The 26494-nt window shown below is 42.4% G+C and overlaps 1 protein-coding gene across 3 annotated transcripts in view; it reads left to right on the top strand.

Annotated features, from left to right (window-relative positions):
- DHFR (dihydrofolate reductase) overlaps nt 1-24793 on the top strand; it is a 33510-nt gene extending 8717 nt beyond the window's left edge. For 2 of the 3 annotated variants that reach the window (XM_024217692.2, XM_029910937.1), the window contains 3 exons: nt 6988-7114; nt 23715-23830; nt 24646-24793. In XM_024217692.2, the coding sequence (XP_024073460.1) occupies nt 6988-7114; nt 23715-23830; nt 24646-24724 (322 nt within the window). In that variant the 3' untranslated portion in view covers nt 24725-24793. The remainder of the gene's footprint in view (nt 1-6987; nt 7115-23714; nt 23831-24645) is intronic. The other variant, XM_024217767.3, reaches the window with a different exon arrangement.
- The last annotated feature ends 1701 nt before the right edge of the window (nt 24794-26494 follow it).

Below are 26494 nucleotides of genomic sequence, written 5' to 3'. Positions count from 1 at the left end.
ACACACACACACACACACACACACACACACACACACACACACACACACACACACACACACTTTTTTAGGAAGAATCCATCACTCCTGTTCAGCAGACCATCCAAGACCTCCCATATGAAGGACCTTTCCTTTTTTCGGACAAAGCAGGTGATAGGCTCCATAGCCTAAAGGATTCAGAAGTGATGCTGAAGTCATTTGCCAGTCAACAACCACCACCACCTTCGTCTCTTGCAGCAGCTTGTTAGTCCAAACAAGGGTTTTGACATGTTTAAGGACAGACTACCAGGCCCCAGAGTGCCATCTGCTCCTGCCACCCTATTTGCCAATCATTTATCCCACTTCCTAAGGGCTTGGTCCCACGTCACTTCAGATCTGAGAATCTTAAGCACGGTTGATTTGATCAAAGACTCTACATACTCTCTTCGCCAATCAAAGAAAGAGCCCACATGTGTGGTGACTCTGTCAGCTTGTTTTCTGTAAGAAGAAACTGTGAGTATGGACTCAAGGAAAGATCCTTCATCTCTGGACTATCTGAATTCTAACAGAGCAAAATAAGTGAACAAGTAGACTGAGATCCCCAGAGTTATACTGGGTAGCCCTGAGAGACTTTTTAGAAACTGACAGATTACTACAGCTCTGCTACCATTTGGAATTATAGACTTTGACTCACCTGTACATATATTTTACATGATTTAACGTCTCAATAACTTTTTTTTTTCTTAGCTAATAAACCTGTAGTTGGTTTACTACAGAATTGGCCTACCAGTGTTGTCTTTGGTGTGAGATCTAGGATGCAACTTTACCTGGGTGAGTCTCTGGTCTCTTGGGACTGGGAATAACCTGGAATAATTGTGGGTTTGTTTGTTTGTTTTTGGTGTAAGTGACCATTTTTCACATAGTCCAGCTTGCCTGGGTGCCAAGATAGACTGGAGTATCTAAGGGGACTATCTGTGACTCCATCATAAGACTATTGTAGTACTTTGGGTGTTCACATTTGGTACTGGGTTTGTGAAATCTAATTATAGAACATACCACCAGTTTGGGATGTCTGCCCTGCTTTTGACAGTCTGCCCTGATGTAGGCATTCATGTTGTGATTCACTCCAGACATTGTGACAATGGTTATCCTAGTTTCCATTATTTCTTCACTGGAGCAAGGGGACTGGTACACTGCCCATGACTTGAAAGACACTTACTTTCATGTAGCGAACCACCAGAAGTCTTTCAGATTCATGTTAAATGGGATCCACTACCAATTTACAGTGCTTCCATTTGGTCTGTTGGGAGCTCCTTGCATTTTTACAAAATGCATAGAAGTGATAGCAGTATTCCTTCAAAAGTCAGGGGTCCACATGTTCCCTTACCTGGACAACTGGCTAGGGAGAGGCCAGTCCAAGTTTCAAGTACTGTCCAGAATAGCCATTATCCAGTCTATCTTTGATGCACTGGGGCTCCTAGTCAATGTGGACAAATCAATTCTGTTCTCCGTACTGGATTTAGAATTGATCAGAGCAGTCCTAAGCTCTACAAAGGCCAAAGCTTTTCTACTGCAATCAAGGTTTGAAACACTGTGGAGCTTAGTTCTGGAACTAAAAACACATCCTGTCACTAAAGGATGCAGCTGCCTCAGGTTCCTAGGTACATGCTGCCATGCTATGTAGTGCAGTATGCCAGACAACATCTCAGAAAGCTACAAGGATGGCTAGCTTCAGTGTATTCCCCAAGCAGTCATCGCTTAGACACAGTGGTTCTAGTACCAATACTAATCTTGTCCTCTCGGGATTGGTGGACAGACCATCTGCAAGGTTGTATGGGGGGATTCCCTTTGCTCCCCTGCAACCAGCACTTACCTTAGTCACAGATGCATTGTCCCTGGGTTGGGGTGCACACATGGAAGGAGGGGTCCTATTACCTGCAAAAATTCTGTTACTCGTACACTCTAGGGGCACCCATCCTTACCCTGTTCCTAGGGCTCAGGGCGTAACCTTCTGTGGGTTTGCAGGACCTTTTACCAGTGAAAAAGCCTTACACAGAAATATCCTTATCCTCTATTTATTAACAATTACCAAGTAAAATACACATGCTAAGCATACAATGCTATGCTCACCAATCCTGATCAGGCAGGCAGACTTTCCCTGTTAGCCAGACAAGGTCAGTCCTGTCTGGATTCTGGTTGCTGCACGTCATGGTCGTGCAGAGGATTCTTAGCAACTTTGATCTTAGGCTGTGTCTTAGAGGTGAGTTCTTCTTCTTCTTCCAGGTCTTTCCTTCTTATTCTTCTGTTCCTTCTGCTGGTCTCCTTCTTGGACCCCAGTTTATATAGTGAAACTTGAGTCCTACTTAGCTATACCTTAACCAATCATTTTACTAAAATATTACTAAACAATTCTCTAATCAATCCTAACATATTGTAAAACAATCATACCCCACCACCTTAATTGATTTACACGTAGCAAAATTAATTGTGACAGAAACAATCAAAGAACCAGAGATCATACCAACAAAAAATAGAGAAATGGGGCCATAAAGACAAAACAAAGAAATGAGGATTTCATAACCATAACTATTGATAAGTGATTTCTTGCCAGACCGAATGCTATCAAACTAAGTTTTCTTTAACCATTTTAAGATCTGTTTCTTTATCTGGTGATGGTGGGTGCTAGTAGGACAGGACCACCTTAACAGCCCGATATTACATTGTTTTAATGTAACTTAGATGGAATGTGAAGATGAGACTTGCTGCTTCTTGGCTAATGGCTGCTTCTCTCCTAATGTGGCTACAGGAAAAGGCCTTATCCGGACAGTCCCTGCAGACTGAGGGTCTTTGGTCTTTCCAAGACCTGAAGGCTCATATAAACATCAGAGACTTGGGAGTTGTCCATCTTGCGAGCTTGGCCTTTCTTCCACATTTCAAGGGACAGAGTTGCTGTGTTGTCTGTTAATACTAGCAGATTATGTTTTATGTGACTAGACAAGGAGGGTATTCCACTCAGTTGTTCCAGGAGGTTATCCTCCGGTGGGAGTTTTACATAGTCGGCTCCATTCACCTCAGAGCTGCTTACCTTCCAGGGGTGCAGAATACGCTCGCAGACCAGATGAGCAGGTCCTTCTCCTGTCACTAAGAGCGGCCATTATGCCTGGACATGGCCAGATCCATTTTCCGACCATAAGTGACTCATCAAGTGGGCCTGTTTGCAACAGGGACCAGTAGAAATTTCCATCACTTCTGTTCCCCTGCAGGGTGGGGAAGTGTCACAGTCCAGGTTTATTGACAGGTGCATTTCTGCAGCCCTGGAGGAACACTTTACTGTATGCCTTCCGTCTAATTCTTTTACTGCCCAAAGTCTTGTCCCAGATCAGACAGGGCCATGCTCACCTTATAGCACCAGAGTGGCCTTGGCAGCACTAGTTCTTGACCCTGCTAACCTTGTCAGTCAGACCTCCACTGTCTTTTCCATTGGAACCAGACACCTCCTCCACCTCAACCTGCAGGCCCTCCACTTGACAGGCTCGATGTTTCATGGCTAAGGCTACATTTTAGTCACAGGTATTTTTAGTAAAAGTCATGGATAGGTCATGGGCAGTAAACCAAAAGTCACGGCCTATAACCTGGGGAGAGGAGCAGCTGTAGGGGGTGGCCCTGGGGATGCCAGGGCCCAGAGGGGACGCCACAGGTGCTTGGGGGGCGGGTTCCCTACCCAGCTCCTGGGAAGTGGCAACCTCCAGCTCTTGCTGCCTCCACTCTACCCCAAGCCCTGGTTCTGCAGCGCCCATTGGCTGGGAACTGCAGCCAGTGCCTGTGGGCGGGGGCAGCGCCTGGGGGGCAGCATGTGGAGCTAGGAGCTGAGAAAGGGGAGCCCCCTGTGGTAAGTATCGCCCCGCACCCCAATCCCCAGCCCTGAGCCCCCCCCACACCCAAATTCCTGCTGCTGGAGGATGGGGGGGGGGCAAGATTGCCCCAGCAGCAGCCAGTGCGACTGGCCCATGGGCTGCCCAAGCTGCTCAGGCGGCTCCCAGGCCAGCCGCACAGGCTGCTGCAGAAGTCACGGAGGTCACGGCAAGTCATGGAATCCGTGATAAACACAGAGCTTTATTCAGGGTTAACACCATTAGAAAAGGCTTGCAAAAAGTACTTATAAATAGTAGAAAGCCTTCAATTAGGACAGGGGTTCCCAAACTTGGTTCACCGCTTGTTCAGGGTAAGTCAGTTGGAATGATTCCCTATTCAACTAGGGCACTTGCAGCATCTGCGGCTTTTCTGGCACAAGTTCCTATTCTGGACATTTGCAAAGTAGCAACTTGGTCATCAGTACACACATTTGCTTTTCATTACGCTATAGCCCATCAGTCCAGGAGCAGTAAGATTCAGGCCTTTTGTTCTACAATCACTGTTCAAATAGACTGCAGGTCCACCTCCACATCAATCTGCTTGTGAGTCACCTACAGTGGAACAAATGTTTGTAATCAGTTGAAGAAGAAATGGTTACCTACCTTTCCATAACTTGTTCTGTTGAAATGTGTTGCACGTGTCCATTTCATGACCCACCTTCCTTCCCATCTCTGTTGAAGTCTGTATGGCAGGCAGAAACTGAGGGAGGGGGAGGGTGTTGGGGACAGCTCCACCCTTTATATTTTATATCTTCATGCAGAGATGCACAGCAGCAGAGGGCACTCAAGGCACCCTGACAGGTAACGGAGGTGGAGGGGAATCTGTCAGTCATGCTCTGGGCACACACTCACCTGAAGTAGAATGAATGTGTGCAACACATTTCAAAAAACAACTAGTAAGCATTTATTACCCCACATAACATCATTATTCTAGTTCCAACACACGAGAGGACAGCCTAATTGTTGTCCATAATGTTACTTTATATAAGAGAGAGAGAGATTAGGGTATTTCCAGGAGCCAGGGAAACTAATTTTATTCCCAGTCACCTACGAATCTTCGTAATAAAGGCTGCTGGATTGCTTAATGAGATATAGGTGAAGTGCTTGCCTATGCCACCAGTTCAAATCCAGTCCAGGCCAACTACAAGGGACCCCATGCTGCAGTGTGTAATAGACAGGCAGATTGCTGTGCTCAAATGGAGCTGCATTGAAATCAGTGGGTATCCATATGGGTTCAGCAGTCCATCTTCATACTATATAGGGATTGCGGGATCAGGGTCAAAAGGTGTTACCTTCTGAGATTTTTAATGTCCCATGTCATAAATTTAATTTTAATCCAGTTCTCAGGGAACAGGTATTCCGTGTTTCTCATTCTCACGTGCATACATCATTATAATTGGCATTAATTGGCCAACTTATTACCCAGGTCTGGGCCTGGAAACTATTTTACTCTCATACCCCTGGAGCTGGCTCCTCTGGAAGATTGTTGGTGGGACAGTCATGGTTGGTTCTGCACCTGTTCTGTGGGTGACCCCAATATTCAGAGCAGTCAATTCAGCACTCTTCATATGTGCATTCTTGAATTCACTTTAACTTCTTATATATGCGTATGTCAAATCTACATGCAGACATTTTGAGCCTTCTCATACTCTCCCTAGTTCCTGCATTTAATCACATTTCTGTAGTTTCTTGACTGCTTGGTAATTTGATTGCTTATGTTACTTTTTGCGGGTTTTCTTTTTCTATTTAGTTTTGTTTCATTTTGGGTAGTAATAGCCTTTAAGGGGAAACATATACTTCCAGTTTCTCAGAGCCTTGCTCCATGCTTCTCTTAAGCTACCACACTCCCTAGCGACAAGCAACTCCCCTTTTAACAACAAATGTTAACTTGTAAACATCCATAACCAGAAGCCAATAAATGTAAACATCTTGCAGGTTGGATAATTCTTCATGACTCTTTCTCCACTCTTCCCCATTTTGAGATATTCTATTAATTTATTTCCCTACCCTGCTCAGTAGAGCCAAATAAAAGTAAACTGTAACACATCCAAACACTCTTGAAATTATGCACTTCACATTGTAAACGCTATTCATAGTAAATTGAAGCCAAAATAAAGTAGAAAGGAATCCCACTGGGGAAATGTGTAATGTAGATTAGAGCTTTTCCTAAAGTGATGAGGATGTTTATTCATTTTGCATATAGCAGTCGGTGAAGTTAATTTTTGCAGCTGCTAGGGCCATGCTCTATTGTTATGCTTTTCTGTGCAAAGATTGTTGTTTGCAGGGCAAGGGGGGGTTAATTGTTTTCATTACTAAGGAGACAGGAAGTGCATTAAACCAGAGTCAGAAACCTTTTTATTTGACCAAAATTGTTAAAACAGTTCAAGAGACAGGACTGTGTGTTAATGTTTGAGAGAACATGTTGACTACAGGAAATCTGATAGATAGGCCACCCAAACGATAAAGAGTAGCAGCAGGGAGAAAGTATGTTTTCATCTAATTATAGCTACATTACACTGTGCTGCCCATAACTGGGTTAAGCAATGTCACACATCTGCTCCTAGACCTACAGCATTTAAAAATTTCAGCAATCATCCAAAATTTTAGCTTTCTCAAGAGGATACCCTATTCAGTATTGCATCCCCATCAGCCATTGTATCGGTCTACAAAGAGAGGGCCCAATCATGTTCTTCAACAAAACAAACAAACAAAAGCACCTGGACATACACAAACAACCCTAGTGTGTTACACATAATTCTGTTTTGTTTATGGGCATTTCACTAGAACAGTGGCTCTCAACCTTTCCAGACTACTGTACCCCTTTCAGGAGGCTGATTTGTCTTGCGTATTCCCAAGTTACACCTCACTTAATTAGTTGTTTGTTAAAATAAATTGCTGATTTGTAATGCAGAAGATTCTATTCCACTGTATGGTGGGAACTTTTAATTAAACTTCTTATTTTTTAAAAAAAAGTCTACCTTGTTGCTAAAGATGGTGTTAAATGTGAAATGTATTTGGACATGTTTATAAACAGAAATTTAGACAAAATATAAAGTAGCTACTTAATTTACACTAACTATCACAAACTTTATTTTTCTAGGGAAACCCCAAAAGGAGCACATTATCTCGCCAAAAGTCTGGATGATGCTTTAGTTCTTCTGGACTCACCAGAGTTAAAAAGTAAGATAGACATGGTTTGGATCATCGGAGGCAGTTCCATTTATAAGGTACAGTTGGAACACTAAATTAATACTCTTAAAATGGTATTGTGGGACCATGAGAGGCGGGAGCCAGATGGCTCAGCACTTCTCACACATATAATAACTTGTTGTTGTATTGATCAGGTACTTAGGACTAGCACTGGGGATGCTCAAACCCATATTGGCTGGCTCCAACTGGACAGGCAGCTACTAGCAACAAACTCAAGAGTTGACCTTTTTATACCTTATTTATCAGACCTATGACTATGGCCACTATTTCTCAAATCGTTTCCTTTGCTAAAACTGGTTAGAACCATCTTTGATAATTGGGGCCTCTTCTTCGAAGATTTTCCTCCTATCTTATCAGCCATATTCCAGGTCCAGTATTTGCAATCAAACATACCATCTTTCAAGGCCTTTCCAAAACTGCTACACATCTGCACTTTACACAAACTGCAAAGCATGTATACACTTCTAGCTAAGCTAATTTAACTATTTACATATACTTATCTAATCCTACAGCTGGGCTGCAGGACTGGTCCTGCAATTGCAGCTCATGGACACTAGAAGGTACTGTGGACCTGTATGTGAGCAAAAGGGAATCTGGGAAGAGCAGGCAAGCAGTGAGGCAGTGGCAGCAACAAGCAGAGATGGTAATGGAGAAGAAAATGAGGGGTGTACCTAGTGTCCTCCACCTAGCAACCAGTCATGCCCCTTGCAGACACTCTCATCCCAAGCCACTCATCTTTCCCCACCCACACAACAGGTTCCAGCTGCCCCAACACCATCCCTATCTTCACAAAGCCACCTCTTTAACCATCATCAGCTTCCTCTGGACACTCACTCTCTCCACACATACACCCCCATCCTCTGCTTCTCACCAAAGCTATCTAACCATCTCTAGTGAACATGCCTATAAACCTAGCTTCCCCCCACCACCGAACCTCCCCCCACCCCCATTTTCCCCCCCCCCCCCCCCACCCCTTGACATTCTCTTCCACAAACTTAGCTTTTCCATAGCTAACTCACAGCCCCCCTTATCCCATTTTTCATCTATTCACCTCACAAATCCATTTGTGCCATCTTCCCACCTAAATACTCACCTACTTTCCAGACACCCTTCAGTACCCACCCACTTACTACATTTGCCAAATTGTTTTGCAAGTCCGTTTCCTATCCTGACCACTGTTCGGGGCAAAGTGTATTGAACTTAAGCTGAAGTTTAGGATCAGATACAAATTACTTACAAATAATTCAGTGTGCTAATTGTCATATTTATAACTATTATGCACCAAGTGTTGCACATGGGGCTGCACAAAACTTGACAGCTATAAACAGACACCAAACCCCATTAGAGAGACAAAGTAGGGACCAGCACAGCTACAATTACACTGCATACAACAATCCCCGTTCTCAGGAGGCTGTAGAGTCGGAAAAAGAGAGAACATTTCCTTTCCCTTTCAGCAGGGAGGCTCTTGAAAGTTTTCAGACACCCTTTTAACCAGATGATGTGAAAGATGACCCCTCTCCCTCCAGACAGGATCCAGGATCCTGTTAAGAATCACAACATCCTTCCATTTCCCAGCAGCTAGGATTAATGGGGAGCTGGGCTTCTCGCAAGGCCTTTGCCTCAGGATTTCTGATAGCTCACATACACACATTTACTTTTATGTATTTTCCCCTAGCTAGTAGATTTAGTCTCGTAATGGTTTTGAGCATAGAAAAAAATTATCACTGATCATCGATTCTAGATCTACATTCTGCCAACCTCAGTGTGTTTACAAAAAGGTATTTTTCTTGAACCCCTTCACTATAACTGATTAAAGTAAATTTATATCTTTTCCCTGTAATGGAGAGTAAGGTGTCATTAAGTTCTTGTGCAATCATAAGTTCATTTAATAATTGTAAGAAACACATTGTTTTAAAAAAAATCATTTCACATTATTATCACTAATTTGCAATCTTGAAATCATTTAGTGCAGGTTCCCCCCCCCCCCCAAAGATGCTTACCTAGCTTTATGCCCAAAGTGTCTTGACAACTAGTAAAGGAAAATGTAGAAATAGTATTTGCCCTTCATTACTCAACATCAGAGCCCTCTGCTTCCATTTTTAATGGAGATACCTTTTTTTGATGGAACTCTTTTCAGATTTGGCATAATTACAAAATAGGAACAAGAGAGTTGACTTGGCTTCTGTCTGCAATTCAGAAGAAAGGGCAAACTAAGCAGAAGTAATTTCTTCTTGCACATCCAGTGGTTCAAAATGTGCATTTTAATGTTCCCGCCTCTTACAGTGAATTAATTCTGCACTATAGGCGTCTAACCTCATTAACTATTTTATCTTGTGCACTGTTTTGTGCTGCCTTGTAGACAACTATGCCATTTGGATCCATAGCACACCTAACCTTGTTCAGAAAAATAATAGATTGTAAGGTTGATCAAGCCACTTTTGATCAAGTCTGTTTATTGTATCAACATAATAGAATCTGATTTTAAATTTAACTGTTTCTATTATTTCCAGTATCTAATCAAGACATTTTATGAAAGCTTGTAACTTACTGAGAAAAATCTGACAGTTGTGCATTTAAACTAGCATTATGATTTTAATTACAGTAACTCCTCACTTAACATTGTAGTTATGTTCCTGAAAAATGCGATTTTAAGCGAAAATGTTAAGTGAATCCAATTTCCCCATAAGAATTAAGTAAATGAGGGGGTTAGGTTCCAGGGAAATTTTTTTCAACAGACAAAAGACTATATTGTGTGTGTGTGTGTGTGTATACACACATACACAGTATAAGTTTTAAACAAACAATTTAATACTGGTACACAATGATGATGATTGTGAAGCTTGGTTGAGGTGGTGAAGTCAGAGAGTGGGATATTTCGCAGGGAATGCCTTACTGCTAAATGATGAACTAGCAATTGGCTGAGCCCTCAAGGGTTAACTCTCACATTCTACAAGGCAGCAGGAATGGAGGGAGGGGAGACAGCATCGCAGAGACACACACCGTGTGAGAGAGAGAGAGAGATGTGCATTTCCCCTTTAAGTACTCTGACCCTACTCTTAAGTACACCGCCTTGTTAATTAGATCAGCTTGCTGAGACTGCAGCTGCTGCCAGCAAGCTCCCTCCGTCCTGAGCCCTGTCCTTTGTCCCCCCTGCTCTATGGAAGATGGGGTAAGCGGGGTGCAGGAGTGGGGGCAGGGGACACCCTGACATTAGCCCCCTTCTTCCTCCCCTCCCCCCCCCCCCCCCCCCCCCCCCCCCCCCCCCCCCGCACAGCAAGCAGGAGTCTCGGGGAGCAGCTCCAAGGCAGAGGGCAGAAGCAGCACATGGCAGTGGGGAGAGGGACAGCTGAACTGTGGGCAGTTGATAGCCTGCTGGGCAGCTGCTGCACAGGGAACTTAGGGGAGAGGGGAGCTGATAGCGGGGCTGCCAGTCCACCCTGGTTCCAAGCCCCCACCAGCTAGCTGCAACGAGCTGCTCTTCCTGCAAGCAGTGGACAAACGACGTTATAAGGGAGCATTGCACAACTTTAAACGAGCATGTTCCCTAATTGATCAGCAATGTAACAACGTTAACCAGGACAACTTTAAGTGAGGAGTTACTGTATAAGTGTTTGATGAAAAGTGTAGGTAATATTTTTAGTGTTTACATCAGGGATGTAGTGTAGTTGGATGATAAGGATGCCTGGAAGATTACCATGGAGAGATGTGGAGGTAGAAAATTATCTGTGGTCCGTGGATACTAAATATCTGCTGATAATTTAAATGAATCATTTTATCCATAGATAGTAGATTTTTAAAGCTTTATTTTGATCATACTACTTTGTGTGACTTAATAAAGGTATAGGGCCAGCTTTTGCTTATTAGATGCAGGCCCATGTTGGAGCCAGTAATGAGTCACCACCTCTTCAATGGGAGATTCAGGAGACCGTGTGCCTCAAAGACAATGCTGCCTGGAGATCCTGAGAAGAACAGCCATTACATCACCCTTTAAGATAATGTAGCCTGTGCTCTTCTCATCTGGTCAGTGTGGGGGACCCTAGCATCACCTGTTCTCTGCCTCTTTTGGTGTAGGGATACTTAGGTGAGCTCATGGACTACAGATGTTTCTGTTCTCTGAATCAGCGTGCAAGCAAAAGAGAGGAAGGACTAGGAGATGTCTTGTGACCAAGCTGGCTTAAAAAACATAACGAGGAGTCCTTGTGGCACCTTAGAGACTAACACATTTATTTGGGCATAAGCTTTCGTGGGCTAAAACCCACTTCATCAGATGCGTGGAGTGAAAAATACAGTAAGCAAGTATAAATATACAGCACATGAAAAGATGGGAGTTGCCTTATCAAGTGGGGGGGTTAGTGCTAACGAGGCCAATTCACTTAAAGTGGAAGTGGCCTATTCTCAACAGTTGACAAGAAGGTGTGAGTATCAGCAGAGGGAAAATTACTTTTTGTAGTGACCCATCCACTCCCAGTCTTTATTCAGGCCTAATTTGATGGTGTCCCATTTGCAAATTAATTCCAGTTCTGCAGTTTCTCGTTGAAGTCTGTTTTTGGAGTTTTTTGTTGAAGAATTGCCACTTTTAAGTCTGTTATTGAGTGTCCAGGGAGATTGAAGTGCTCTCCTACTGGTTTTTGAATGCCACAATGCTTGATGTCTGATTTGTGTCCATTTATTCTTTTGCGTAGAGACTGTCCAGTTTGGCCAATGTACATGGCAGAGGGGCATTGCTGGCACATGATGGCATATATCACATTGGTAGAAGTGCAGGTGAACGAGCCCCTGATGGTGTGGCTCATGTGGTTAGATCCTATGATGGTGTCCCTTGAATAGATATGCGAACAGAGTTGGCAACGGGTTTTGTTGCAGGATTTCATATTTACCGGATTTATTTTTGAAGAACTTGGAGGGAGGTGTTGTAAGATTCAGTGAAGTTTGCAAACTCTGCAATAGTTTAATACACGGATAGCCATGTATTAAAAAAGGATTCTGCTTTTATGAACCCATAAGCCTTCAGTTGAGGAATTCAGGGGATGGATGTTTGATCTCCTCTTGGCTCAGTGTGCCCTCTTTTCAATGGCTGTATGCACACCCAGAATCCTTTGTCCACTACCATAGCACACCTTTGAAGCTTGTCAGCTACTGCAATACATTCTGGTGTATGCTTTGGTCTGTGTACCCTGGAGAAGAAGCTGGAAGCACACACAGAATGAGGGGGAAATGGTAGAAAAGGGTGAAGGGCAGAAGGAGGATGGTTGTGACCACTCTGCTGCATGGAACACTGCAGAGAGCATGCACTGTACTCTAGTTATCTTCTCCTTAAGAGGAAGCTGCAGCTAGCTCCCAGCAGGGCAGGGAGGCAAATCAAAGTGTCAGATACCTGGCTGTAGCAAATTCTGAGGGGAAAAATGCTGTGCCATATTGGACAAATGTCAGTTTCCATATCTGCAGAATTTGCAGAGTTCATAGGGCTTTGAGCAGAATGTAACAAGCCACACCTATGATATTGGTTTAGACTACCTACCAATCCTGGCAGGCACCACTGCATCAGTTTATGCTGTTTTGTTGTTTAAATTCTCATCTTTTGTTTTGTTTTAAACACAAATATTTTTAAAATGGAGGAAGCGATAGCCTGGTTGTGACACCCCTGAAATTTGTTCACGACCCCATTTCGGTTTGCCACGTATGCGGTGAGAATCACTGGTTTAATCAAGCTACAGTGGTTCTCACAATTTGCTCAGCAGATCATTGATTAACTAGTAGACCTGAAGAATAAATGGGAGGAGCTGGTCAAGTTTTTAGGTTGACTAGCTAATAACCATGCAGGTCCTTCAAAGGTTCTAAAGTAGTGTTACTTATTGAAAGAAATGTGACTCCATTTCTTTATCAATTTTATTTAATACACTTAAACCAAAAATAAAATCAAGAAAATATCAAAGTTGTTAATAATAAACTAAATATAAAGCAACGCAGCTATCAAATCAAGGTCAAATCAACAAATTAATCAACATCAAAATGGAATTAAATCATAAAATGAGTTAAGTCATCAAAGTAGTTCTAGAAATAATCATTCTTTAAGTTTTAAAGGGGATTCTAAGAAAATGATTATCCATTTGGTTATAAACCCCAACTAAAGAATTTTACCAACTTCAGTCTAATCTGTGATTGGCGGATTAAAAGCTTAATACTGAAACCAGATTAGGTAATGTCTAAACCACAACTTCAGAGCCAGTTAAGCTTCCTTCTTAGAATTCTGTTCTGTTGTGATGGTTAACCTTTTCCTTCAGCTTGAACAGAGGTGATATTATTGTGACTGTAATAACCAGGGTTGTGCGGCACCTCACTACCACCTGCCCTTAGCATGAGGAAGTCTTGTCTGTGCCTGCAACGGATCAGCTTCTGAACTCAACCAGCCACGGCAACACAAACACTCCCCTCTATGTCTAAAACAGGCCTTGTTCTCTCTCCACAGTTTAGCAATAGGTACGCTACAACCCTCAAGCCCTTAGATCATCGCCCTGGAACGTAAAGCCCCTATTCCACTGGACACCGATAGTATTCACAGATCTGCTGCTTCCAATGAAGCAGTACAAACGAGCTCACCAGTTAAGCAGAGCAGTGATCTGTTGTGTAAAACATAGCACTTAGATAAATTTTCACGTGTTTTCACTATAAACTTATTTAACAAAGGATAGAGATTCAATTGATAGCAAGTAGAAATATTGGAAATAAATTGTTACATATAAAATAAAATCATAACAAGCATTCTGGAGCCTAGCCTTAATTAAAAGATATTCTCAAGTATTGCTTACCAGCCAGGCAGGTTGCAATCCCTTTTTCAGAAGACAAGACATGCGGTCAGCTTATCTCCAAGGTGAAGGATCCAGAGTGTACTTCTGTACTCCAAGATATACCTCCACAATCCATTGTCTTCATTCATAAATAAGGCTAAGGTTTTGTCATGGATATTTTTAGTAAAAGTTACAGACAGGTCGCTGGCAATAAACAAAAATTTATAGAAGCCCCTTACTAAAAATATCCCTGACAAAATGGAGAGGTGAGTTCAGCTCAGCACCCACTGCTGCTGGGGCTCCGGGGGTCCCTGCCTGCTGCAATGAGTGGGAGCTCCAGGGGTTGCCCCCCTGCACAACAGCTCCAGGAGGTTCCCCACCACCTGCAGTGAGTGGGAGCTCCAGGGTCCCACCTCTCCCTGCAGGGGCTGGGCTGCTGCAGGTTCCCCCAGCTGCACCACAGCTAGGGAGCTGTGGGGGGGGTCCCCCACCAGGGTGGGGGCTGAGAGCTGTGGGGGGGGGGCAGCTGGGATCTCCAGCCCCAGGGCAGAAAATGTCACGGAGGTCAATGGAAGTCATGGATTCTGTGACATAATCGTGGCCTTGCTCATAAATGACTGCCTAGGAAGGCAAGATGTGGACAAGTTGGGGAAAGTCCAGAGGACAGCAACAAAAGTGATTAAAGTTCTAGAAAATATGACCTATGAGGAAAGATTGAAAAATTGGGTTTATTTAGTCTAGAGAAGACTGAGCCCAGACAGAACAGTTAAGTACATAAAAGGTATAATATGGAGGAGGGTGAAAAATTGTTCTCATTAACCTTTGAGGATAGGACAAGAAGCAATGGGCTTAAATTGCAGCAAGGGTGGTTTAGGCTGGACATTAGGAAAAACTTTGTCAGTATAGTTAAGCACTGGAACAAATTGTCTAGGGAGGTTATGGAATCTGGCATTGGAGGTTTTTAAGAACAGGTTAGACAAACACCTGTCAGGAACGGTCTAGTTATTACGTAGTCCTGCCTCAAGTGGAGGGGACTGGGACCTATGGAATCCCTTTCAGTCCTACACTATGATTCTATAAACAGAATTCTCTCCTGCTGTTGCTCTCTCCCTGCAAATTTCTTATCTTGTAGACTTCTGTAGTCTTTCAACAGGTGTCAGGCTCAGTATGCAAATAGACCTCTGATGTGAGACATACAATGCTCAATACACACATGACAGAAGGCTTATCTACACTTACATTTTATAGCGCTCTAATTTGCTCGCTCAGGGGGTGTGAAAAATCACCCCCCTGAGCGCAGTCAGTCTGAGTGCTTTAAAGTGCTAGTGTAGACAGGCTCCCAACACTCAGAGCTAATCCCCTCATGGAGGTGGATTACCAGGAGCGCCACTGGGAGAGCTCTCTCACACGCGACCACACTTGCACTTCAAAACGCTGCCAACGGAGCATTCCCACGGCAGCACTTTGAAGTTTCCAGTGTAGACATACCCAGAGAGAGAAGCATTTTCAATCTCCTGCTTGAAAGGAACCTGTTTAAGAGGTCACCTCTTGGTTACCTGTCTTCACTCCAAGGCTTGGAGGACATATTTAAGGCATTACTTATCTATACTGAAAATTATCTCACGCATGTAACCATACTTCCAAATCCTAAGATTAAAAATATAAATGGGTTGGATTATCTCCCAGCTAATAAAAACAAAAGACAAAAAATAGACAAAAGAAAAAGATACAGATCTTCAGACTCTTCAGCTCTTACCGTCTTCTGGATTCTCCAAGGAGCTAGAACTTCAGACAAGGATGCAGCTGATGTTGTTTTGATACAGTGCTTTTTGCTGGCAGGCTTCCTTCAGGCACAGGGATGGACTGGCAATTTTAAATTTTTAAATCAAAGTTTTCTAAAATATGCTGTCGTTCAAACAGGAAATAATTCAGGGAATTCCTATGGCTTGTGTTATTTAGGAGGTCAGATTAGATCACAGTGGCCCCTTCTGGTTTTATGATTATGAAAAGTCTGGAGTGGCTTGTTTGTCAATGTTGTAACTTCCTCTCCTTAAAGTGGTCAGTCTTATGAAGACAGACATTCCAGAATTCCTTCAGATTGGCTGCTGACCTGAAAGGCAAGGCTTCTCAGCCTTATCCTTGATTCTCAGAGTTTGCAAACTTCATTGAATCTTACAACACCTCCCTCCAAGTTCTTCAAAAATAAATTAGGCATGAGGCTTACTATGGAACATGAGATTCGGTCCAATGAGGTTAAAATAATATTTTATTTCTATCTAAAGATGACAGAGGTCTCACTTAAACTACTAATTTTTAAAATATTTGGGATTTTACATACCACAGAGACTAAAAATCCACAATCCTCCAAAAATATAAAAAAATCTAAACATAAAACAACTTTTGAGGATGCAGACAGTCCTGTGTGGGTGAAAGGTCTTATGGTGGCATTAGGTCACCCATTTATGAAAAGTCCAATACAAATATCCTATAAAAATAACTGCTGAGAAAAATCCCTAGCAACAGAACCATTAATTCAGCCAATCACTCTGTAACAGGATTCACGACCCACCCCTCTTCCTGGGGCCCGCTTGACCTCACCAATAAGGCTCAGAGAGGCTTCAGGGTTGTGCAACACCTGTGTCTATTTACTTAAGGTTGTCCCACCACCATTGTCCATCTATATCAGGGGTGGGCAAACTACAGCCCACGGGCCGGATCCGGCCCCTCCGGGCTTTGGATCTGGCCTGCGGGATTGCCCCCCCGTGGCGCCACAGGCCCCGCGCCGCTCTCAGCATTGGCCAGCCCAATGTTCCTGCAGCCCCTGGGCCCTTGCCTTCAGGCACCACCACCCACAGCTCCCATTGGCCGGGAACAGGGAACCACAGCCAATGGGAGCTTCAGGGGCGGTACCTGGAGGCACAGCAAGGGCAGCACATGAGGAGCCCTCCACCGCCCCACCCCCAGGGGCCACAGCACTTCTTGGAGCATCGCGGGGCCGAGGGCAGGCATGCAGGGAGCCTGCCCTGGTCCCGGTGCATGCCGCTGCCACCCCAGAGCCTAAACCTCTCCTGCACCCCACCCTCCAACTCCCTGCCCTTAAGCCCCCTGCCTGCACCATGCACCCCTCCTGCACCCCAACCCCCTGCCCCCCCTCCCACAGTCCACACCCCTCCTGCTCCCCAACCCTCTGCCCTCAGCCCCTTCCTGCACACACAGTCCCTTCCACACTCCCTTCCACACCCCTACCCCAGCCCTGCATACAATTTCCCCACTCAGATGTGGCCCTCAGCCCAAACAGTTTCCCCACCCCAATCTATATACAAGCTTTACAGGCAGAGTCAGCCTTCAGCAAGGAGACCTCCAGCTCCCTCCCTGACTGACTTCTCCCTTGCTGCCATCTGGTGCCCTCCCAGCCTTTATAGCCCTTGGCTTGTCAGGCCAGCAGGTGTTGCCAATCCTCAGGCCGGCATCAGGTCTTTCCATCAGCCCCAATCTGCTTCCCTTGATTGGAGCTGACCAGACAGAGGCTAATTAGGTGCTTTTTCACCAGCACCCTGCTACACACTCACCCAGCAACAAAACTAAAAAACACTGAATATATGACTAATGTCCTCGCTTGTCTTGCATACAAGACTCTTTTGCCTAGTTTCAATATTATTGTATCGGTCAAACAGCTTATCTCCTGAAGTTTTTAACTTGATAAAGGGAAGTTACTTTAAAGCCGCTCAAGATTAAACATTTAAAATACAAGTTGTTTAATTTTATATACAATCCGTTCTCAGGCCATTTCTCTCAGAAAACCAAAGCAGCCAAACAGTCAAGGATGTTTCCTACATAACAACTTTCATGTATTATTTGATTATATTTTGGAAAATGAATTGTTAATTTGGCAACAGAAGAAAATAGGAAGACTTACTGTATTTGGTGGGAAGATTGTATTTTGGGTTGGGGTTTTTTTAATTAGGCTGTGATAATGGAAAATAAAAGTTTTAATACATAACACCTTTGGCAACAGTGGATAATTTTCTGCAATGAGCTTTGAACAGGAAAACTCTAAATGTGTGCATATTTCTTGTATTTATTTTAAACTAGAAAGTGAATCAGTTTTTTGTTTGGTTTTCATTAAAGATTCTCTTTTATAATGCTCTTAGACTTGAAGCCTAGTAACACTGCAGTGGCTTCTAAAAAGACTTATTATCCAGTATTCACATATCCAGGTGTCTAATAAATATTTATGTAATAAGTAATTCAAAATGGCAAATATATTCATGTGTTTGGTGAGTCTTTTCTCCTAGTCTTATTTTTGCATTAATTAAGAAGCATCCATTCATACTTGCTTATTATAGCAAGTCTCTTGCATATGATTAACTACCTTCTTTAACTGAGCACTTGTTGACTAGCTATACAGGTCAGCAGGTTCCGAAGCCCTTGTGTGTTGTAAATGCCACATTTGCTAAGCTTCAAGTTTCAGTACACAATAAGGCTCTTCTTTCCTTTGGGGGGGAAGAAAAAGCTTAATAACTTGCATCACTATCTTTACAGATACTTTAGAGGTTTTTTCCTTATCATATTAACATTTTAAAATGAATATTTTCTTTTCTTTCTAGGGTTTTATACCACACAGCATCATAATATCTGAGCATTTTACAGATTTTAAAAAGAAATTCATAGCATCTGTTTTTCTCTCTCTCTCTATTTCCTGTGTGGAGAGAAACTTATTTAATTTCTGTGCTTATTGTGGGGAAAAAAACTAGGTTATAAAAGTGTGGTTTGCCTTTTGTTTTTGAGGTAGAGAGGTTTTTTTTTTTGTTCTGATATATCCCAGCAGTGAGATCCACAGTTACAGGACAGCTGCAGAGAAATCTCTGTTTCCTATGTTCATTAGTTACACTTTTGTGGTTGACAATTCTGTTGTTCCAGTAGAACTTCTGTCAAAGAACATCATGCAGAAGTTGATATGGTCACCAAAGTAGGTTGGGCCATTTACAAAGAGGGCTCCAGAACTCAGGACTGAAGTCTCAGACTTTACACTACACCTCTACCTCTATAGAACGCTGTCCTCGGGAGCCAAAAAATCTTACCGCGTTATAGGTGAAACCACGTTATATTGAATTTGCTTTGATCCGCCGGAGAGCGCAGCCCCGACCCCCCGGAGCGCTACTTTACCGCGTTATATCCGAATTCGTGTTATATCGGGTTGCGTTAATATCGAGGTAGCGGTGTACTTATTGGAGAACCAGTATAAAAAGCAGAGCACTGAGTTCTTGAATCCTCTATAGATTCTGCTGCTAAGCAGGTGAACTCGTATAGCTTGAACTCCTTGGAACCGTTCTAAGGCTGATAATTTGATCCTTAGATATATTGCACTGTAGCAATCAAACCCATAGATCATGAATGTGTGGTTCACAATAGCCAGTCTGATAAGGGATTTTGCCCTTCTTAGGCATAGATGGAAGAGTGCCTTTTTCATAAGCATAGCTATTTGTGTATCCATTATCGGTGAGGAATGGAAATTTGATGTCCTGTGTAATACAGGAGATCTGACTGGATGGTTATAATGGTTCCTTCTGCCTTTAATCTATGGAGAAACTCTGAGGCTCCAGATGTATGCAACAATCTGAAGACAGGCAAATTTGATGGAGGGTGGTGTTATGGTGGCACTGTTACTTTTTTTTTGCACCAGAATTACCTTTGTCTTACATAGGGTTAGTTTCAGACAGATGCTGATGAATCCTGGCACTTGGATAGCTGAAAAATATTGTTTACCTCATTTTATTTCTGGCATCTGAATTCATGTGGATGTAACTTCCCCTTATGGCTTCAAGTAGATGTAGTAGGATGAATGAGATGATGGAGGCGGAAGAACAATTTCCCCCTCATGACCCTCTATGTGTAGTCTGAGAGAAGGGATTGGAACCATTTTAGTGCAATCCCCCTAATCTCTCTTCTATACATGATCTCTTCATTCCAGTTGATTACACTAAATGCCCCAGATCCAGTATTGTAAGAATGGATCTGTACCCCAGTCTGTACACAAGAGTGGCTCATATATCAGCATGACACGTGCTGCTGTGGTCTTGTCTCAGCCACAAACTAGATTGGGGGAGGGGGTTACAATATTAACAGTAGACAGATGGAGTTATTTATTACTGTTTAAAAGCTGTATTTTCTTTTGTAGGCATGTCTGTTTAAATAGTTGAGATTTCTCCAGTATTCTTCGGTGGTAGGTTTTAGATGAGTAATGGTATCCTTTCACATACTTTAGAAAAACAGGGTGAAACCTTGCAGTATATTTTTTAAACAAAGACTTTTAACATGGGAAAGAATCACAAAACTATAGGACTGGCAGGGACCTTGATAGAAATGTAGTTATATATTCATGTTATCCCAAAACAACCTGCCAGTGCTTATTCTGATGAACATATTGGTTTGACATTCTCCTGGAAAAAATGATGAAGGCAAAAGTTAGTATGAGTCAGAGATGCAATTGCAAATCATGTACATATAAAAGGCTTTTAAATTTCCTTTTCAAAGGTACTTGCTGAGATGGTAGGGGAGGATTTAGAAGACTGTTCTTTGAAGTAGTAGTGGGGGAACTTGAATGAGTAAGTGTACCAATATTTCTGTTTTGGCAGAATGAGCAGCTTTCTAGCAATAGATAATTGGCCAATAATTTATAGAATCTTTAGGTGCTAGATAGGGCCCTCCCAAATTCATGGTCCATTTTTGTAAATTTCACAGTAATAGCATTTTTAAAATCTTGAACGTCATGGTTTCAGATATTTAAATCTTAAATTTCACCGTGTTGTAACAAAACATGCATATATATTTAAAAACAACAAAATATAAACATGTAAAGCCCTTCATACTCAGCGTTTTGCGAACTGGGGGTCCCAAACCAAAAGGGGGTTGCAAGGCTATTGGGAGGAGGGGATCACGGTATTGCCACCCTTCTTCACAGCCTTCAGCGCTGAGTGGCTGGAGAGCAGCGGCTGCTGGCCAGGTGCCCAGCTCTGAAGGCAGCGTAGAAGTAAGGGTGGCAATACCGTGACCCCCTACAATAGCCTTGCAACCTCGTTTTGGGTTTAGACCCCCAGCTTGAGAAATGCTGTATGCTTTTACCCTATAGTAGAGGGTACTTTTATAATAGAGGGTAGAGAACCAGATTTCATGGTTTGTGATCAGTTTTTCCTGGCTGTGAATTTGGTAGAGCCCTAGTGATAGAACAGTGGTTCTCAAACTTTTGTACTGGTGACCACTTTCACATAGCAAGCCTCTGAGTGCAACCCCCCCTTATAAAATTAAAAACACTTTTTAATATATTTAACACCATTATAAATGCTCGCTGCAAAGCCGGGTTTGGGGTAGAGGCTGACAGCTTGCAACTCCCCCATGTAATAACCTCACGACCCCCTGAGAGGTCTCAACCCCCAGTTTGAGAACCCCTGTGGTAGAGGATTCCAGCTGTGGACATCATGTGCAGTTTTGCTGTGCAGGGGTGGGTGGGTGGGCAAGCCGTGCACTGTCTTTTGTCCCTACTGGAGCAAAAGCAATAGGACCTAGTGCAGATTTCCACCTCAGTCACTCAGTTTAGTTACTGCAACTTGATGGGAGGATTTTTTTAGTGCCAACTCGCACAGTTATCACAAACGTTGTGGTATTGATAGTTTACTAAAAGTTCCAGCTTTTGCAGACAAATGTTTACATGAGAATCCAAGCTTTCATGTATTTTTTAAAGTTATTTTCAAACCCTTATTGGTGCAGAAAACAGTTTGAAAATGTGACCCAACTACACCTTATAGTCTCAGAAGGCAAATGAAGAGAATTTTTTATTTTTTAAAGTCTCATGATTTTTGAATGTTTGGGATTGGCAATAGGAAGGCTAACTCAAGAATAAGTCTCTCAGATACATGTACTTTGTTTTACATTGTCAGCAGAAGTAAGGGAAGTGAGGTAGGTGTGACTGGTTCTTCCCCTCTCCACCCCCTGTGCCACCTGGAACTGGGTTATCATTGAGTTCTCTGTCTCACCAGCCTGGACTCCCTTTCACACTGTTCTGCTGTGACAAGCTGCAAAGCCCTCCAAGTTTGCCCTCACCCAAACATCCACAGGCAGGGCCACACCCAGCTGTGTTCATGAACACTGGGCTAGCCACTGCATGAACCAACAATAGAGAGGCTCCAGCCGAAATACTTCCAGCTCCCCAGACTAGGACCCCAGGGCCATACCGTCCTGCCCTCGTCAAAAACCTGACCAGTATGAATTTATTACCTAGTCCACCACTTCTACAAAGGTAAGTGGACATGCACCAACCCTTATAATAATAATAAATAATAAATGGAGATATCCTATCTCCTAGAACTGGAAGGGACCCCAAAAGGTCATCGAGTCCAGCCCCCTGCCTTCACTAGCAGGACCAAGTACTGATTTTGCCCCAGATCCCTAAGTGGCCCCCTCAAGGATTGAACTCACAACCCTGGGTTTAGCAGGCCAATGCTCAAACCACTGAGCTATCCCTCCACCCTTGTTCATGAGCTGAGATTTTTTCCCCAAGCACTTCACCCAAACCAAACTTTTAGTTAAATATACATAAAACAGATTTATTAACTACAGAAAGATAGATTTCAAGTGATAGCAAACAATGTAAATTACCATAAGAAATAAAACAAAAAACACAATCTAAGCCTAATATACATGATAGGATTTGAATCGAGCAGTATCTCACCCTGTTAAGTAGTACAAGCAGTTTGCTGACATTTCATACAAAGGCAGGGCTTTCTTCTTTCCTGCCTGGGACCAGTACTCCCCCTCTCCACACCCTCCCCCCAGTTCAGTCTTTTTTCCTGTAATATTTTCAGCTGTTGTGTTGTAGGGAGAGTGAGGTCCCTTCATGTTGTCACTTCCCCCTTTTATATCTTCTTCCAACTTGCTGGAACGCTCTTTTGCTGTGATCTGGGTCACACAGTCTCAATTGTGTAGTGCTATCTCCGAGAGGTTTCTATTGTACTCAGTTCCTGGGGTAATCCTTGTGAGTATGTATTTCCTCAGTAGGCCATCAACATTGTTTGGCCTTTTTATTGTTGTACCTGAAAGGCTGCTTGTGGGTGTTCCCAACCTCACAACATGTTTCAGTAACACATACATAGCAAAACTTTATAACTTCGTATACGATAGCACATACAACTTAATAGGATATTAATGTTCAACAGATTAAGACTTTTAGAATGATACCTTCACAGGGCATACTTTGTACAAAACAAAATCATAATTATATCACCATGGTGAATATGGGGTGCAGCGTGTTTCTTTGGGGCACAGAGTGTCACAGTAGGTATTATCACCATTTAAAAATGAGACTGGGATGAAAAATTAATTACTTGCCCAAGATCACACTTTAAACTGGATGGAGCCAGAAATAGAACTAACATTTCCTGACTACCAGTCCCATAATCACTATACATACTATATATACTACACTTAAGTTTCATCTGTATACATAGTGTCAGAATTTGTCACAGTAACTGTATAGGGAACCATAAATGTTGCCATTCTAAAACTCTGATCTCTTGGTTCTTTTTGGACATTACACTGGGGATGTTTGGTGCAGATACTGAGGACAAGAATGTGGGGAAATGGCAAAGAAAAGTAGCATTTGAAATGAGAAATCTACTGGATACTTTTTATATATATAAGTTTGACTAAAAATAATTCTCAATCAAAATCTACATTAAAAATCTCCATGACAAAAATAATCTTTTATTTTACCTAGTTGTGGTGTTGGTCTTTCTTTAGAAAGAAACTAAAATTTTAATCCTTTGTTTTTGTTTTTCAGGCAGCAATGGAGAAGCCAGTTCACCAGCGATTGTTTGTGACAAGAATTTTGCATGAGTTTGAAAGTGACACATTTTTTCCAGAAATTGATTTGGAGAAATACAAACATCTCCCAGAGTAAGTATCAAGATATGTTAATAATCTGGTATGAGAGGCTACAGTTCACCTTCAAATAGCAGAAAAAATGAAAGACTTCAGAATCAACTTTGAATTATTTTTTAATTTAATTTAGGGCCATGTTCTACTCTCATTTACTGCTATGTACATTTTCAAGAATTTTTTTTTATTTGAATAGTATGGCCCAGAAAGAATATGCCATGTCTAAGGGAAAAGTAGTTTAATTCAAAAGAATTAATTAATGGAGTCCTTGTCCAATGTAGTAAAACAAATTAAGGCTCCAGTCCTATAATCAAAAATGTAAGCCTGATGAGACTGCTCACTTGTGTAAAGTTACACAGATGTGTAAATCTTAGCAGAATTAGGACCTTAATTTGTTTCACACCATTTGACAGAAAAACACCCTACAGTTGTCTCTAAGGGCGTGTCTTCAGTTCCACGTTAGCTCGAGCTATAACTCAAGTTTTGCTCCTAACAACTCCTGTCCACAGGCACGAATCTCTTGTTCAAGTTAAGTGGTTCTTTAAGATTGATCTATCTGGACTGTTTGGAGGAGCGGGAAAGTGGTTGACACTCAAGTACTGCTGTTGCTGGAGCTAGCAATGCAGTTGGGATGCAGCATCTTAAATTCATCAGCTGCTAAATCTAATCATTCTGCTACTAATCAAATCACTTGCTAAAAAATTGATATGTAATCACCATTCCCATGTTATGGATGGTGTTTTGGTTTTCAGACTTTTCCAGTTTGTTAGAAGTGTTGCAGATGATAGTCTATTAAATTATGGGGTTTTGTTTTGTTTTTCTCCCCTCCCCAGATATCCAGGAGTCCCTGCTGATGTCCAGGAAGAGAATGGCATCCGGTACAAATATGAAGTTTACGAAAAAACTGTTTAGACATAGTTAATGTGAGGTTTATTGCACTAATGCGTACTGTCAACATACATTAAAGTTTCATTATTTATACATTTTGTATGGTTACCAGAGAAACCACAATTCTTTGAGTCTAGGCAGCTGATCAAAAGCACATTCAAGTTAATGAAAAGACTCCCATTGACCTCAGGGGGCTTTGATCTGGCCCAAAGCATGGGGAAATAACTGTGGTATCTCCTACCTTGTGTGATGACTAAAAGTAAATTTTAACTTTTTAAATGGCAGCCACAGTGGTATATTACACACTAAACAAATATACTTTATCTGTTTAAAAACCTGGTATGGAGAGGGATGCTTTGCCATAGCCATATCTTACTTGAAGGCTGCTGCAAGAGGTAGACAATCTAACCCTTTTGGCAAACTGGTCCATTCAAAACTCCACACACAAAAAAAGTCAACCCTGTGAATCAGCAGTTGTCAGCAGAGGAGAAACTGATAAGTTATAGTAGTAGATTACATCTTATGATGGAATTTACTGTAGCTATGGGTCTGGCAGACGACAATTAGGGGTCCTGTTCAACCCTCCTTACTCTGAAGTTAGTGAGAGTTTTGCTTGAGTAAGGAATACTAACTAAAGGCCTGATCCAAAACCCGCTGAGTCTATGGAAAGACTACCATTGACTTCAGTGGACTTCGGCTCAGGTCCTATCACCCTAGAGATAGCATTTGTGATTTATGTTCCAAGTACCATACATGTTCCTTGGTAAATAGAATCTTATCATAAAGGTAGTGAGTTCAGAAATGAATTTGAGTCCTCTATTCTCCAAGGTTACAAATCTTTAATGTAGGTGAACATTCCTTAGCAGGAGATCTGTAGAGCAGAACTGACAAAACTTGAGTATGAAAAGAAAACTTACATACCAAAACAAGGATGGGTGACAGTTCCAAAAACTAATTTGAAGTTGCCTAATATAATATATCATATACATTTACATATAAAACTCAACATAAGCAATGTATACACCATTCTTTTCACTCATAGTTTATGTAGTTACCAAAAACCTGAGTGGAAAAAATACAGTCTTGGTTTGTGTAGTTGAGTATAATTTTTATAAGCCAGAAGCCTGATGGTTCAGTTATTTTTTTTTTTTTTTTTAAATCTTTTAGCTGGGGATATTCTGAAGTAAAAATATGCTAAACAGAATTACATGTGCCAAGGTAGGAAAATCAGTGTTGATGAAGTGTCTATAATATGTCAAAGTTGGATAGTATTTTTCAGAACTTTAAAACATGAGCATGAAATGTCAAGTTATGGTCATAGCAACCCCCATAATTTTTTTCCTGAGCTATAGCTAGAATTTTTTTCCCCCCCCATGCACGAGAGTCAGGAAAAAAAACTAAATAGGCCACATTTCCACAAATGCAATTTCAGTTTTTTTAAAAATAGAAAGGCTGCTCTTATGTGGTGCTGAGAAATGCTGATGTGTTGCAACTCACTGACTTTAACAGGGATTGAAGACAGCACTTCAGAACCTCTTAAAATTAGATGATTAGTTGTAGATCTGAATATAAGCACAGGACCTAATCCTGCAATGTACTAAATCAGAGGTGGGCAAACTACAGCGCACGGGCCACATCCGGCCCACGGGACCCTCCTGCCCAGCCCCGAGCTCCTGTCCCGGGCTCCCCCCCCCGCAGCCTCAGTTCGCTGCACCACCAGCGTAGTGCTCTGGGCGGCGGGGCTCTTGCAGAGTCCTGGTGCTCTGGGTGGCACGGCTGTAGCGCCACCAGTGC

Source organism: Terrapene carolina, unplaced genomic scaffold, assembly GCF_002925995.2.
Source record: "Terrapene carolina triunguis isolate 2854851 unplaced genomic scaffold, T_m_triunguis-2.0 Scaffold69, whole genome shotgun sequence".
Taxonomy (NCBI): domain Eukaryota; kingdom Metazoa; phylum Chordata; order Testudines; family Emydidae; genus Terrapene; species Terrapene triunguis.
The sequence above is the reverse complement of the archived record's forward strand: the minus strand, read 5'-3'. Positions and strand labels throughout refer to the sequence as shown.